At 40.5% G+C, this 15,132-nt stretch overlaps 2 protein-coding genes and 1 non-coding gene across 4 annotated transcripts; 2 read left to right on the top strand and 1 right to left on the bottom strand.

The window, feature by feature from the left end:
• Window positions 1-3,633: 3,633 nt before the first annotated feature.
• On the bottom strand, window positions 3,634-7,405 carry LOC104418615 (L-ascorbate oxidase homolog). Of its 2 annotated transcripts, none has more exons than XM_010029999.3 (9): window positions 7,248-7,405; window positions 6,979-7,133; window positions 6,764-6,873; window positions 6,040-6,310; window positions 5,473-5,569; window positions 5,004-5,349; window positions 4,560-4,925; window positions 4,397-4,475; window positions 3,634-3,971 (listed from the first exon to the last, which is right to left on the bottom strand). In XM_010029999.3, the coding sequence occupies exons 2-9, from the start codon at window positions 7,120-7,122 to the stop codon at window positions 3,768-3,770; spliced, it is 1,617 nt and encodes a 538-aa protein (XP_010028301.1). In that variant the 5' UTR covers window positions 7,123-7,133; window positions 7,248-7,405; the 3' UTR covers window positions 3,634-3,767. The 2 variants fall into 2 exon arrangements, with proteins under 2 accessions (XP_010028301.1, XP_010028302.1); XM_010030000.3 differs by having other exon boundaries at window positions 7,221-7,287.
• A 5,453-nt stretch (window positions 7,406-12,858) lies between these two features.
• Window positions 12,859-13,835, top strand: LOC104420467 (reticulon-like protein B13). Its single transcript, XM_039302449.1, has 4 exons — window positions 12,859-12,907; window positions 12,999-13,185; window positions 13,343-13,554; window positions 13,651-13,835. The coding sequence occupies exons 1-4, from the start codon at window positions 12,859-12,861 to the stop codon at window positions 13,833-13,835; spliced, it is 633 nt and encodes a 210-aa protein (XP_039158383.1).
• A 224-nt stretch (window positions 13,836-14,059) lies between these two features.
• TRNAW-CCA lies at window positions 14,060-14,131 on the top strand. Its single transcript has one exon. It is a non-coding gene; the product is annotated as a tRNA-Trp (tRNA).
• Window positions 14,132-15,132: the final 1,001 nt, after the last annotated feature.

The raw sequence follows: 15,132 nt of genomic DNA, 5'->3' as shown, positions 1-15,132 counted from the left end.
CCCAAAGTTGGCAAGGCTTTGCTCGATCATATGGCAAGGTCTGAGCCTCACCAACCTTTGGCAAGCTTGAGCCTCAGTAGCCTCGGGGAAGCTCGTCCCTCACCTGTGGCTAGTTGTTGTGTTTAGCAATCCGCTGAAAAAGAAAGAAAATAAAATTTAAAAAAAAAACTAAAAAATTTGAATATTTTGATAATTTTTTTTTTTTTTTGGAAAATCAAATCAAATTTTCCATACTAAATGACAAAAAAGATTATAATTATTTTTATGTTTCAGCTAAATATCAGAAAATAATTTTCTTTTTTGGAAATGACCTTATGGAAATAATTTAAAAATCACATTTCTCGTTAAACGAACTAATCCAAAAAAGTAGACAAACACAAATTGTCATCATTTTCAATCATGAGTAAAGTTTTAATCTTCGCTTTTTCCCTCACTGTTTACAGTTCCATCCGATGATTTCACCCGTCAATCTGGCCTCTATTCTTGCTAACCGCCCACCAATTGGATTCTTTGTTGTCTGTTTTGCTTTGGCTAATTCGTTTCTCTGTCTTTTCATTTTTTTACTCCTTTTTCTGCTAGAGAGATTTATCATTCTTCTGGATCTTCTACGATTACTATGCACATTCTTCTGATTCTGGTCTGAAAGTGGTCTCCAGTCAGATTTCAGCACATTTGAAGCCGAAGATTAATTCAATATTTGATCTTTTTAAAGTATAATTTTCGGGACAATCCCACAGGAGAGAAATTTCTCTTTTTCCTCCCTCCCTTTGTATTTATAAAGTAGAAGAAGCGCAAGAAAAGGAAAACATATTAGTTTTTAACTCTTAGGAATTAGATTTTTAATGGTTAAAGAATATAACGTGCTGCAACTTAGTACAAATTTTGTGTAGTTCTTTCATCCTCGTGGACAATGATGATTTATATGAAACGAAGAAAGTTATAATATTCATGTCTTATTGACATTATTTATGAAATGGAAAAATTGTCCAAAAAGTTCTAAACTTTATTGTATGACAACCAATCTAGTTATAAAAATTTTCAATTATGGCCCAATGTAATTTTGGACCTATTGCACAACAGCCAATATAGTTCTAAACATTTCAACTATAATTTTGTTTTAAACCTGTTGATAATTTGTCAATTTAGTCTTAAACTTTTTAACAATTTTTCAATATAGTTCTTCTAGGTTACTTTGGCTAGAAATCACAAATGATTGCATTGATAAATCATTAAAAGATTTAAGATTAAATTAATGTAATTGAAAGGTTTATGAATAAATTACTCGCTCAACAATAGATTTAGGACTGAATTGTACAATTGAAAATTTTAATATTGAATTGGCCACTGCATTGCGTAATAGATTTGAGACTTTTTGGACAATTTTCCCTTTACAAAGAACTAAATAGCTGCTTTATCTTTTGCGAGCATAGCTCTAAGATTGATAAATCAATAAATTGCCACACCCTAAGATTTCATGTGTTTATATCACTTGATTGTAATAACTTGAATATTTGTTTTTGTTTTTCAAAGTTTCAAAGTGTTCCTCCTTCATTTTCACCATCGTTACCATCTACAAGAAGTAGATGAGATGGCAATGCGCTTGAGATTTTGTGCTTCATGAAATGCAAGGTCTTATATTCGATTCCTATCATATCTACCTCTTTGGTGACTGAACAATTTTTGGTCGGGTTGTTACGAAATGATTTCTCATAAGTTCCCTGTAATCCCAATTCGAAGGCCTGGCTTTGAACAAACTAAAAAGAGATAAGGTCTACTGATTGAGGAGAATACCGTATTTGGGGAAGATACACTTTGGCCTCATGCAACCTGATCTCAAGGGACCATGTAACAAATAAAAAAGAGCGCTTCCAAATTCAATATTAGAATAACTGAGTGTATTCTAGGAAAGTCAGCACCATCGGCCATATGATGTTAATTAAACATCGTGAATCATCATCCCGTGAACTTCGCCATGGTACAACCCCAAAGATACTCTAACGCTCGTTCTATGCAGAGCAAAGTTGACATTTGAGGCCTCGTACAACTGTTAAAAAGCTAAAGATTAGCTATGTTCCATGGGTTTTTGGCTTCGGTCCAATGCATTTCGTTGCCTTAAACTTGAGATATCAAGTTTGACTTTTTCGGGCTGTGAATGAGTGGCGATGATGCGTGATTTGAGAGAGAGAGAGAGATAGTCATTGCCATCCACGTGGAGTGTTGAGGGAAATCGTGGAGGTAGGACTCAGTAGTGGGGAATCCACAGAATGACATCGTCTGGGGAATCGGGTGAAATAGATTCGATGTCATCATTACAAAGCGATTGATGTTTCACACGGTGATGGGCGACCTTAATCTCCTCTAGTGGATGTACAAATGTGTTGCATCTGAGGGGCATCGCACCTCTTTCACACTTGCGTGGTTGTAAAAGTGAAGTTATAATAACCGCATAATAAATTATCAGTTGAAATATCGTACTATCTTTCACGAGATAATAATTTTGAATCATATCATGAATGAACATTTTATCCACTTATATCCTGAATATTGACTACTTTATGAGAAGAGACTTTCTGAACAATTATAGAGTTATAGTGACACATTCATGTACTTACGTAATGGCTCAATAGTTGACTCAAATCAAACATTTTATAAAAAATCTTGGATAGGTAATGTCTAAAGGGAATAGTTGCAGTAGTTGCCTCTCCCCTCCATTCTTATCTATCAAAACAAGTAAAATTTACAAGGACGGGGTATGATCATATAATACTTTTGTCATATAATCAATAGGGCGCATCCTCCTTAAAAGGCTCATAAGCATTAATGATGCCTGTACGTTAGCGGTCATGGGTGTCGAGAAGAGTTTGCCATCGGCATTGGGTGGTGGGCCGTGCAACTTTTTGGACATTGGGCTAGGTCTGGCCCACACCATAATGGACCGGGCTAGACCCAACCGATTTTCGGTCACATGGGCCCAATTTTTATGAACTTTTGGGGCCTCGGATCCAAAATTCAGTGATTGGATCAGTGGTCCATGCAGCCCCACGGCCAACGATTGGGCCTTATGCCGGCAAAGGATTGGGGCAAAAAGTTCTGTTTTCGGCCTCTAATATTTTATTATTCCTCAATTCACACTCACACGTCACTTACAAAACTCTTAAACCGTTTGTCAAATTCAATTATTTAATTTCTTCTTATAACAGTTTAGTCCATTTTAAGCGTGGCAACGAAGAACAACAATAATTAAATTCAATTGTCCCAATCTAATCCAAACTTCATTGTGCAATTGACACCGGACTCCTTCAATGAGCCGTGCCACAATATTGTATATGTGTCAATTCCCACCCTGAAAACAACCAAAGTCAAAAATGATGGGACACATGTAGATTTGAGGTGTTATTAGCTGGCAGCTACCTGCTAGTTTGCCAAATTTGTTGCGCTACAAAGTTATTAGGTGTAATTAAAAACCGCACAATACTGAAAGTATTTGAATAACTTGATTGTGATTATGATGTTATATCGCTTAGTCAGTACTAGAATTCCGTAGAGTAGATCTCACTGACTAAGCGACGTAAATCCGCTGCCTAGTTTATTTTCTCATTCTATTCATCTTACTTGTTTTTCACAACACATCACTTGCAAAATAATATAAATATATATTAATGTATAAAAAGCATCCGTCAAATTCATTCCATTCACATTCTAATAAACAGGACAGCCAAACTCTCGTGACTGAGTAAATAATCTGCAAAGCAATACCCAAATATTTTTCAAGGATGATGTCCCACGGCTTTGCCGCAAAGCAGAGCATTAGAAGGAATGCCGTATTCGTTGGCGAGGCTGTGGTCCGGGGTCCAAACCCTCAGGTAGAACTGCTGTCCGAGGTACTGCCTTTCCCATGCCGCCGACCTCAAGTTCCACATCCCTTGGTTGTCCAAGGACACCAGGATGCTCGTCCACGCCCTCGGATACACCTGCATTAAGAACAAGCATGCCGATGAAGGGAAAACGTTAGGTTCTTCATTCATGTCCCGCCGTCAAAACTTTGGCTAAGGTCGATGATTGAGGAACTATTCTATTCTGGTGATTGCAGTCTTCAGGTTCCCTGTCGATTGTTGTAAGAGTTTTTGACAAAGTTCTCGATGCATCAGTGTGGCTAAACACATTTTTCGTGTAAATTTCATGTTTTTATCGCTCCATGTTCATGTGCTGTATATGCAGTTTCTATATATGTGTGGTAATTTGAGCGTTTGATTTCCTACTCCACTGAAATGTGGTTTATCCATACTTATACTATGAATCGGAACTGCTGTTTGTCCATCTTTTCAGCGCAGAATAGAGATATCCTGAATGGAATTTATTGGAAGAGGAATGAATCATAGGTGTATATTTACTGTACCTGAGCAGTATGCCTCGTCGGGGCATCGACCAGATTGTAGATTTTCCGACTGGCCGGGGTCCACTGTCCGAATCCGTAGCTGTACATTCCCACATGCCTAAGCGTTAGCAACCGGCTAAACACTAAGAGGTGAAAAAAATCTCAACGAAGGACAGAGAGTTACCCAACAACCCAGAAATCGTAACCATCTAGATGCCAAGACTGAACTGCGTTCTCGTTGTTTTGGAAAACAATCTCGATAAATTCGTGAAGCGAAGCTGGCATGACCGAAGTGGCAAGACTTGCAGAGCCGCCTGAAGGAACGCTTTGGAGGGAATTTGTGCTGAACACTCCAGCGATATTGAAATAATCAGCGAGCTTTAAGGGTGTATCGGAATTAATGTAGGAGACACCATTAACCGCATAGCGCTGTTTGCCATTAATCAAAGGTGCCGAGTTGGCCAAGACTATTGTCCTTGAGATTGCAATTTTTCCATAATGGTACGATCCTTGGGGGTTCGGCCTCGCTGCACTTGCTGTCAAGTTCCACCTTCAAGGAAAGAACATCCTAGATTATATCAGCTTTGAGGTTTATGATCAGACCAAATTTTCGCAGAAAATATCATACCTGATTGTTCTTGCTTGCTTCATGGACCAATGTTTTTGGTAAGTTGGACCAGCTGGTAGTGGCCCGGAAACTGGGGTAAGCGAGTTGGTGTAGTGTAGCACTGCAGTTGCATTGAGAACCGTCTTGGTGAACCGGGTGGATGCGACAATGTAGTAGTCCTTTGGAGGCTGATTTAAGGTCACTAAGACAGCCATGGATTGGCCCACGTGAACATCGATTGAATCATACATGTTCTGGACGGTGTGAGATCCTTCAACCTCGACTAGCTTCAACGTATGGCCCTGAATTCTGAAGTTCAAGGAGGTTGACATTCCCACATTTGAAATTCTGAACATATATGTTTTACCTGAAGGACACGACGATGCACTCATGAGGATCAGCCATGGCAAGCAGCATGCAGCAAACATTCCATAGTATTGAAAAATTAGAAAGCGGCTTTAATTGCACAAAAGTTCAGATAATGAGTGACCTTGATCACCGCTGAAGGTTGTACGAGCTTGGCCATTAATGAGGATACCATCAGGAAAGGGGAGAGATTTTCCTGAGTCGAGAGACTGCTGTAGCGTCTGCAATAGTCATGAAGCATAAGAATAAGTAGTGCAAAATAGAGCATAAAATGTTTTTGAACATGGTGTGAAATGAAGAGGAGAGATGTTTAGAAACATTTAGCAATAGGATGGCATTCACTGTCGGAGCAGATCGCTGATACTAGCAGTCCATGTCATATTTGCATTTTGCCACATATTTTTCCGGCTAAGTAATGGGAAACCTTTCTACTATTACATGAATCCGATTTAATACTAATTACACAATAAGATTGCATATTTCCACCTATTTCCGATATGTGTTCGAGGAATATTGAGCATAAGTTTCTTGCAAATGTGCAATAAATAGCGGGACCTTACTAAGCATTAGAACTTGAGTTATAGTGTATCTAGCAACACAACTAAAACAAAGACCAATTCAAGTGCTTTTACGTGCCACATCTGAGATAAACCAGATCATTTCTGCAACCGAACAAGAATATATCTGTTACCTTGTGGCCAGTCTTGTACCAGTTCCCGGCGAGTAAAGTGAAATCTCCAGCAGGGGTTGGGAAAGGAATAGGGATCTGAGGCCTTTCGTAGACATTGATTGCCCCGAACCCTCCGGCAGCTTTGTGCAACAATGTGGAAGGAAAATATGTGAAAGTCCCGATCTGATCCTTGGCTTGGAACCTGTATGTGTAGTTCGAGTTTGGAGGGATCGGACAGTTTGTGCCCAGCACTCCGTCCTGCCACGAGTTCTTCCTCTGTTTGATCCCATTCCTGACTCCGACCACAGCAAACAACTACAAGTTAGTGGTCAGTACAGTGCTGATTATGAAAGATGAAATTGCAGTAACATCTTTCAGTTTGTTAATGACAAATTAAGCAGAGCATGTCCACATCTACAGTGTCCATGTCCTTCTAGAGTCAAATATGTTTGTACTACTAAGCAACTAGTATGTTTCCCAGGCCATGTCCGATAATTTAGTTAGGCCTGATTTTTCTTTGGTTGAACACAATCTCTTGGGGAAGCATTGAGAACACAATCCACAATCCAGTAACACCTAGCCATGCAAATAAACAATGTACTTCCAAGACAGAAATGAGAGCGGGATTTGCAAAAAAAAAATGGACAATTTTTTTTTTGCTCGACTTCCAAGTTAAGAAACTAATGCAGCATTATGCAGCAAAAATCTCAAAGGTAATATCTTCACTGTAAACTTCAGTTCTAACCATGTCAAAAGAAAGGGCTGGTCCAGGTTATTGATTAGGTTGAGGACTATGTTGTCATTGGTCACCACCTCGAGCTTCGGCCCGGGAAACTGCCCGTTTATAAGTATGACCTTCACATCGAAAACAAAATGCACAAAATTAAAGCATTAGTCATTAGACAGAACCGAACAAGTGACAATGCATACTGAAAATGCAGCAACATGCCACCCACCAACCTGTTGAGAAACACCCAGAGGAGCAATTGTACCATAAGTCACGGTCCATGTGTAGAACCTATAAGGGTCATCAGCAACCACCGCAGAAGCACTGAAAACAGCCAAAAAGCACAAGATCAAGCTGATCACGCCTACTCTCGCCATGTCTATCTAACCTGCAAAAGACGACCCACATTGTCGTTCGCACGTTAATTTCGTCGCAATGAACAAGAAACCTCAGACGCGGCAAGAAAGAAGAACACCAGAACAGAGAAAGATTGGCAATGCACCAGGATTCGGGCCTCCGGCACGTCAAATTCTGGCTCGGTTTGTTGCAAACGGTTGCTTTGGTAATGAGTCTTTAAATAAAGAACGACGAGAGGAAAAGAACTGCACCGGATGATTTATGATTGCTTTCTTTTTACCTTTTGACCAATTGGGAATTTTCGCCCAAAAAGTTCGCGTGACACCCTTAAATTGCTCCGTCAGTGACTCACGGATTGAGGTGGGCACCGCGCATGATTTCCTGGACGCGCTTACGCATGATCATATTAAATCATATAAATGACCAAATATCAAAACTTGGGTCGGTCCAAAAGGTCAAAAAAAAAAAAAAAAGGATATTGAGAAGGGAGGCGGACGCGGATTGTCATCATTTTCAATCATGAGTAAAGTTTCGAGCTTGGCTTTTTCCCTCGCCGTTTACTGTTGCACCAGATGATCCCACCCGTCAATCTCGCCTCTGATTCTTACTCAACCACCCACCATCGGATTCTTTTTCGACTGCTTTGCTTTGGCCAGGGCGGTCGTCTGTCTTTTCATCTTTTACTCCTTTTTTCCGCTTGAGGGATTCATCATTCGTCTGGATCCTTCTCTTCCACGAGTAGTATGCAGATTCTTCTGATCCTCTGATTTGAAAGGGGCCTCCGGTCAGATTTAAGATAATTTGAAGTAGAAGACTAACTCAAAATTTGATCTTGCGAAAGTACAATTTTCGGGACAATCCCATGAGAGAAACTTCTTATTTTTTTTTTTTAACCTCCCGTTATATCTATAAAGTAGAAGAAACGCACGAAAAATAAAACATTTTGGTGGGATAAGATTTTTTATGGTCAAAGAATATAATGTACAGCAACATTGTGCAAATTTTGTGTTGTTCTTTCATCCTCGTGGACAATGATGATTCATATCAAAGAGAGAAAGTTCATCAACTTCACGTCTCATCGACATTATTTACGAAACTAAATAAATGATTTATGTTTTGTTAGCATTTCTTTGTGATTGATGGACCAATGAATTGCCAAACCCTAAGATTTCGTTTATTTCTACCGCTTGATCTGTAATTAACTCGCATACTGTCGTTTGTATTTCAAAGTTTCGAAGTGTTTCTCCTTCGTTTCTTAATTATAGTCTACAAGGCATTGATGAGACATCAATGCAAGCGAGACTTTTTTTTTTTTTTTGGTGATCCAAGGATCCCGTACACCAAGAGCAGTGGGTAAACCCTAGGGAGGACACATGGAAATCACCACCATGTGCCCCGGGCAAGGCCTCCAGCGACGCCCAGAATTTAAACGCTCGACCTTTTGCGAGAGGAAGAGTGCTCGCTCCAACAACGCCACCCTAAGGGGTGGTTCAATGCGAGCGAGACTTTGTGCTTTATGAAATGTAAGGGTTTAGATTCTAGGTGTGATAAGCTCACAGACCGGTTTGGTTCTACTTAAGAATCGGGAACCAAACTAGGAGGATCAATTCCCAATCTTTGGGATTGGGGACTGCACTAGACAATCTTAGGACTAAGAATCGGACTGAACCAATGGGTCCAATTCAATGGACCCAATCATTTCGCCGAATTTAAAAAAAAAATAAAAATACTATAGTTATTATTATTCTAGGATTTATTGCTATTTTTAAGACATAAAAGAATATATTAAAAAAAAAAAAAAAGTCCGTCCAATCCGTTGGTTAGTTCGGTCCAATTCCCCCGTGGAACCCGATCGAAGGTCAACGGGTCCATAATGGAACCAGGAACCAGACCAACATCCTCGGGAGCGAGACCAAACCAACATGCCCGGTTTGGTCTGAGTAGTTCTTGGTTTGGGCAGTCCAATATGCGCACCCCTGTTAGATTCAATTCCTATTATATGCACATCTTCAGTGACCAACTGATTCGGTCCGGTCATAAAGAAATAATTTCTTGTAAGTCCCCTCTAATCCCGCTTTGAAGGCCTACTTCCTAAACATACTAAAACCATAAACTTGACCTAATTGAGGCGGATATCGTATTTGTAAAAGACCCACTTGGCCTCTCATACAACCGGATCTCAAGGGAACATGCAGCAAATTAAAAGGAACACTTCCAAATTCATAATTCGAATAACTAGGCATATCCCCAGGAAAGTCAACATCATCGGCCATACGAGGTTGATTTAATATCTCATATCACCATCCCATGAACATAGTCATGGTACAGCCCCGAAGGATCTCCCTCCCCTGAGCGTTCCATGCAGAACAAAGTTGACATTCGAGGCTTCGTACAACTGTTGGACAGCCAAAGATCTGCTATGTTTCGTGGGTTTTTTATTCGCTTCGGACCAGTGCATTTCGTTGCCTTAAACTCGGGACATCCAGGTTGACTTTCTCGGGGCGTGAACGAGCGACGATGACCCATGATTGATCGAGAGAGAGAAAGTTAATCATTGCCATTCACGTGGAGTGCTGGGGAAACCATGGAGGTTGGACCCGGTGGCGGGGGCTACGCGGAATGACGCCGTCCGGTGAGCCGGAATGGAATAAAGTAGAATGTCGTCATCGCAAAGCGAGGGATGTTTTTCTTTTTTCTCCTTTCCTGCACGGTAGTGATCGGTGACCTTGATCTCCGCTAGTGAATGTCCGAAGTTTCTCATCAAGTTGGTCCCAGGAAAGTTGCGTTCGTGGAGTTAAAAAAAGGAGCATTTGCACCTTCTGGAAAAGGAGACTTCGCACTTACGCCACAACAAAAGTAGAAATAGGGTGGTGAAACAACAGTAAAGAGAGCACACATTCTTTTACGAGATTACAAATTTAAGTCATGTCATGAGCGAACCTCTTATTAACTCGTATCTCAAATATTTGTTACCTCATGTGAATAGATTTCCTAATTTTTAGAGAAATTGTGAGATTATAGTGACGTGCTGGTTTACTCACAGGAAGACTAAGTGGTTTCGATTCAAATCAAACATTTTATAAAGAATTGAGGATAATTGTACCGGCGCATCCTCCTCAAAAGGCTCACAAGCATTGAAACAATGAAACATGAAAGCCAGAAAAAAGGTACAACATACACCAAAGCCCAACTAAGCCCATGTGGTGGCGGGCCGTCCCCCTTTATAGGTCTTGGGCCTGGTCTGGTCCATAGGCCTTAATGGAACCAACATGCATTTTGGGTAACTTGGGCCCAAATCTTTATGAACCTTTAGGGCTGTAGACAAAAAAATTCAGCCATTGGATCAGTGACCCAAGCCAGCCCAAGCACCGATCATTGGGCCTTCTGCTGGTCGGCCATTGGGGCCAAAATTCTATTTTTATGGTCTCTATAAATTGGCTCTCTTTCATTTTTCATAATTCCTCAATTTTCACTTACATATCACTCTGAAATATTTTTAAACATTTTTCAATTTCAATGATTTCAATTTTATTTATAATGGTTGAGTCACCTTTTAAATACCATAATGAAGAACTACAATAACAACAGTCAAATCCAATCATTCTAATTAAATCGAACTTCATTGTGCTATTGATGTGAGATTATTCAGTGATCTCTACCACACTATCACATATATGTTGGCTATGCCCCTATAACAATCTGAAGTCAACGACAGTGAGACACACCGACCCCACGTTGTAAATTTGAGGTGCCACTAGCTAGCGACCACCTGGTTTGCAACATTCAATGTGCTGCAATGGAGTGTTGGATCTTTGCACGAAGTCCTGAACATCTTCCAGGTTTTCTATAAGATGTCTCTAATAAAATTTAATCTCCAGGAAACTGAAATATATACATCCGGAGTCTCCGTTTCTCAGTCGGAAGAAATGATCCAAGTAAGTGGATTCAAGGCTGGATCTCTCCCCGTTCATGAACTTCGGTTTGCCTCTAATATCTAGGAAACTCTCTGAGAAGGATTGCCAGCCATAGACAAAATTCTGCGTAGAACGGAGAGTTGGTGAGCTATGAGGCTGTCGATGCTGGCACATTACAGCTGGTTAATTCTGTCTTATATAGTACTGTGTCTTACTAAAATTTGAGCGAATTGGCCAGGGAGGTCGCTCGGCTAACTCGACCATAGATCTGAGGTTGTGCGGCGTGGGCGATCTCCATCGAAGTGAATTGACAGAGGTCGCAACCTCCATGTAGAGAGAGAGAGAGAGAGAGACTCCAAATGAGTTAAGTGGGCGAGAAATTGTGTCATCGGTGGACAGTGGTGCCATGGTGAGGGCTTGTAGTCTCACTTGAACATTTAAGCTAATGGGTTATACGAGACTGAACGTAAATCGAACAAAAAATGAATATGGAATTGAAAAGTGGATGGCCTCATACATGAAATAAATATGGGATAAAACCCGACTCTAATACCATGTTAGAATGTTCAATGTAAAAATTTAATCAAATAGATAGAGACAAGCTACGTAATTATGTAACTCATTGAAACCGCATGAACAAGATATATGAGATACTCTACCAAATGCCATGGGGAAGAACACCTAAAAGAGACAAAAAGGAAAATGGATAAAGAGCAGAGAGAACACATCTTAGCTATTGAACTTAAAAACTTAGTCATCCAAACAACTGAATAAAAATACTAATGTGAATGTGATCGCTTGAGATGAGAATCCACTCATGAAATATTTCTCAATAGAACCAAATGAGTATGAAATTGTGACACCCACGTAAGACATAACTAGTTTATTGTCAGTTTGTTTTTGCCAATGCCCCATGTTTTCTTCATTCGTATTATAGGAATTTTTTTTATTAATGGGTTACAACCTCAATATCATCTACATATATCACATTACGTATTCGGTCAACTGCAGATGTACAATAGCCCTTTAAACAACATCGTAGTTCTCCGCAAGTGTTTTTTTCTTTATCCTTTTCCTGAGCTTTTAATGACTTGATATAGAGACTGAAGTGAAACTCTTCTTGGATTAATGAATAGATCATCTTTGCAAACGGTCGTATATATAAAGAGAAATACTTAGTTAACCGTACCGTCAGCTTGAAGAATGGACAGTAAATCCTCAGCCACACATCTTAGATGAGAGAGAGGGAGACCTGTGTTCTCCTTGGAAACTTTATAGTGCTTGAGTTTGAGAAAGGAAGCATCTTTGACCGTCGTACCGTGAGACCAGTTATGTTAGCAGCACTTTATATATAAATGACATGCGCCAGTCTAAATTGGTAAATAATTTTTAGAGAAGCTTATTCAAGTAAATAGTTTAATATAATAATCTCTGCAGTCTCTACTCCACAAAAACTCCATTAATGCATGAAATGATTATGCCAATACAAAGTACCTTCGTCGTAAAGAACCTATATGGCTACTTAGGAGATTCAAAGAGTTTCAATATGTAAGAAGAGTCACATAAGGAAAACAAAACCTAAGTGAAGACTGTCACTTTGTACAGAAGTCGCACGCGACAGGTGCCTTCTTGACGAGTTATCTGCGACGAGGGGATGCATGGGCTCCACGTTTCCTTCAACCCCCTCACACGCGTTGACCCTCGGTCCAACCCATCTATTATCCTCATCACTCTCCGAACTCTTCAAATCCCAAAGAGATCGCAAAACGCACATCCATATCGTAGAACCGGGAGAACATCTTCTTCTTGAGCCTCGAGCTTTTCCAGCAGTTTTATTCTCCGATGTCTGATACTCCTGAATATTCACCAGGTCCAAGCCCGTCCACCTCAGGTGACGTTTTCTGTAATCTAATTGACAACCCCCCTCTCTCTCTCTCTCTCTCTCTCTCTCTCTCTCTGAGATGCCCACTTATGTGTTGCAGATGTTGTGAAGGACACGTTCCTATGGAGGAGGAAGAAGCTGAGCTTGATGGTGCTGGTCATGGCAACAGCGACATGGGTGGTCATGGAGGTTTATCAGTTCAACTTCGCCACTCTCGCTTCCTGGTCATCCATCTTCATCGTCACCTCCCTCTTCCTGTGGGGCACCACCTTGAGGCTTCTCGGGAAGTAATTAATAAAACCTCCTTCCTCATCATTCAAGAGCTCAAATTCTACGATTTGATATAAAAAATCTTAACCCATCATAACAACCCCTTTGTTATTTGAATATTACACTTAGTAAAAGAAAGGGACACGGATTATATCAATTATGGTGACTTTGCAGAGAGGAGCCGGAGTTGCCGAGGATGGAGATCTCAGAGCAGACGGCAATGGAGATGGCAAACTCAGCCCGAGCGTGGGCCGAAGAAGGCATCAGATGGATGTTCAGGGTGGGTGCCGAGAGGGACTGGTTCACGTTTGCTGGTGTGGTCGCCGGCCTGTGGGCGCTTAGCAAGATTGGAGGCTACTTCGACTTGCTGACTCTTGTCTACTTAGGTAAACTACGTCGGCCAACATCTTTCTGGTTCCGTTCCAATACCCAAAACCATGACCCGTGACGAAGCATCCCTTCCTATTTTTCTTCGCTTGCAGCTGTAGTTTTGGGCATGACGGTACCTGCTCTGTACGTGAGGCACGAGGATAAAGTAGCGCAGCTCGGAGAGAAGGTGAAGGCACGGTCGAGGAGCTTCTACGAAAGGGCGGACGAGAAGGTCATCGGGAAAATCAAGAGCAAGTTTCATGGGAAAGAGGAGACGGAAGAGAAGAAGACCGAGTAGAGCACAGCTAGCATTAAGAAAAAAGCAAATGGGCATGCTTTTTCTAGCCAAACAGATTCCGATCATAACTCGTTGAATCGAAAATGTTACAGGATCATGTTAAGGGCGTTTGAATTTTTGGCATGAAAATCGTGCTGTAAATTAGATCAACTCGTAGGCGGGGCTCGCAGATTCGCTTATATTTAGTATCAAATAGTATAAATTGTGATGACTTTCAACGAAGTGGATCCGTGGCGCAATGGTAGCGCGTCTGACTCCAGATCAGAAGGTTGCGTGTTCGATTCACGTCGGGTTCAATCCCCGCTTTGTTTTCCCTTTTGTCTGAAAGTCTGAAAAGTCCTAGGCAAACTCATGTTCGAGGTCTTGGTCGGAGGAGCTCCTACGGGCCTATTTCAGCTCTTCTGAGCGTCTCATCCGCATGTCTCAAAGCATGTTTGCTAACTGCTATTTGATTTGTAGCCATCAATTTTACATAAATGAGTAGGGTGCGTTTGGCTCGATTGTTTCTATCCTTGCATATGTTCAGGGGGAGTTTATCATGCTAAAAATGCCCATTCCATGAGATCTATGACCAAGTCGACATAAAGAAGCATGCATGGCATTATTTTTCGTTTTACATGCTATTGGTTCTGTTAACATCCGAATTTTGTCCTTGACTACATCAAGAACATATAAACTTGAGCATATAAACTTCCTTGATAAATGAGATGGGGTACTCTAACACTCCCTATCACCCTATCACGTGTAAGCCGGGTTAGTAATTAACAATGTCTTCTCGTGTAAGTCGGATTAGTCAGGATACATGGAATTTGCTGAGTGGGGATTGTACTTCCGAAATAAACAAGAGTAAAGTTTGGTTGTTATAGAATATGCATTGCATAATGATGAGTACATGAAGCATTTATAGGCTTTATAATGTAACATTATATTACAATATTAATTACAATTAATTATGATCAATCAAGGATATGCATAATTAAGGGAGATAAATGCACAATCTTGTAAGATATGGGAAATCAACGACAATATGGAGGATCTCCTAATTATCTCTATCATCCCTTAATCTCAAGTGATGTAGAAAAAGTCACCTAGAGCTTAGAGGAAAGGTTACCAAAAAAACAGATAAAATGGGTGGATGTGCTTTCATGAAGACTTCAATATTCCAATCATCCAATGAGTGAAAACGGTCACGAAGTACATGATATTATATGAAATGACAATTTATCTTAACGTGTTTTGTTTGGTCATGAAATGCAACATTATTCTCCTATTTGAATAACACTTTGATTGTTGTAGC

The sequence above is a fragment of the Eucalyptus grandis genome, chromosome 9 (genome assembly GCF_016545825.1).
Source record: "Eucalyptus grandis isolate ANBG69807.140 chromosome 9, ASM1654582v1, whole genome shotgun sequence".
NCBI classification, from domain to species: domain Eukaryota; kingdom Viridiplantae; phylum Streptophyta; class Magnoliopsida; order Myrtales; family Myrtaceae; genus Eucalyptus; species Eucalyptus grandis.
The sequence above is the reverse complement of the archived record's forward strand: the minus strand, read 5'-3'. Positions and strand labels throughout refer to the sequence as shown.

Coding starts and splice junctions, on each gene's coding strand:
- LOC104418615 (XM_010029999.3), bottom strand. CDS start 7,122: ATGGCGAGAGTAGGCGTGATCAGCTTGATCTTGTGCTTTTTGGCTGTT. Junction 5,570..6,039: donor GGTACAAGACTGGCCACAAG/GTAACAGATATA, acceptor TGACTATTGCAG/ACGCTACAGCAGTCTCTCGA. Junction 4,926..5,003: donor AAGCAAGCAAGAACAATCAG/GTATGATATTTT, acceptor CTTTCCTTGAAG/GTGGAACTTGACAGCAAGTG.
- LOC104420467 (XM_039302449.1), top strand. CDS start 12,859: ATGTCTGATACTCCTGAATATTCACCAGGTCCAAGCCCGTCCACCTCA. Junction 12,908..12,998: donor TCCAAGCCCGTCCACCTCAG/GTGACGTTTTCT, acceptor TATGTGTTGCAG/ATGTTGTGAAGGACACGTTC. Junction 13,186..13,342: donor ACCTTGAGGCTTCTCGGGAA/GTAATTAATAAA, acceptor GTGACTTTGCAG/AGAGGAGCCGGAGTTGCCGA.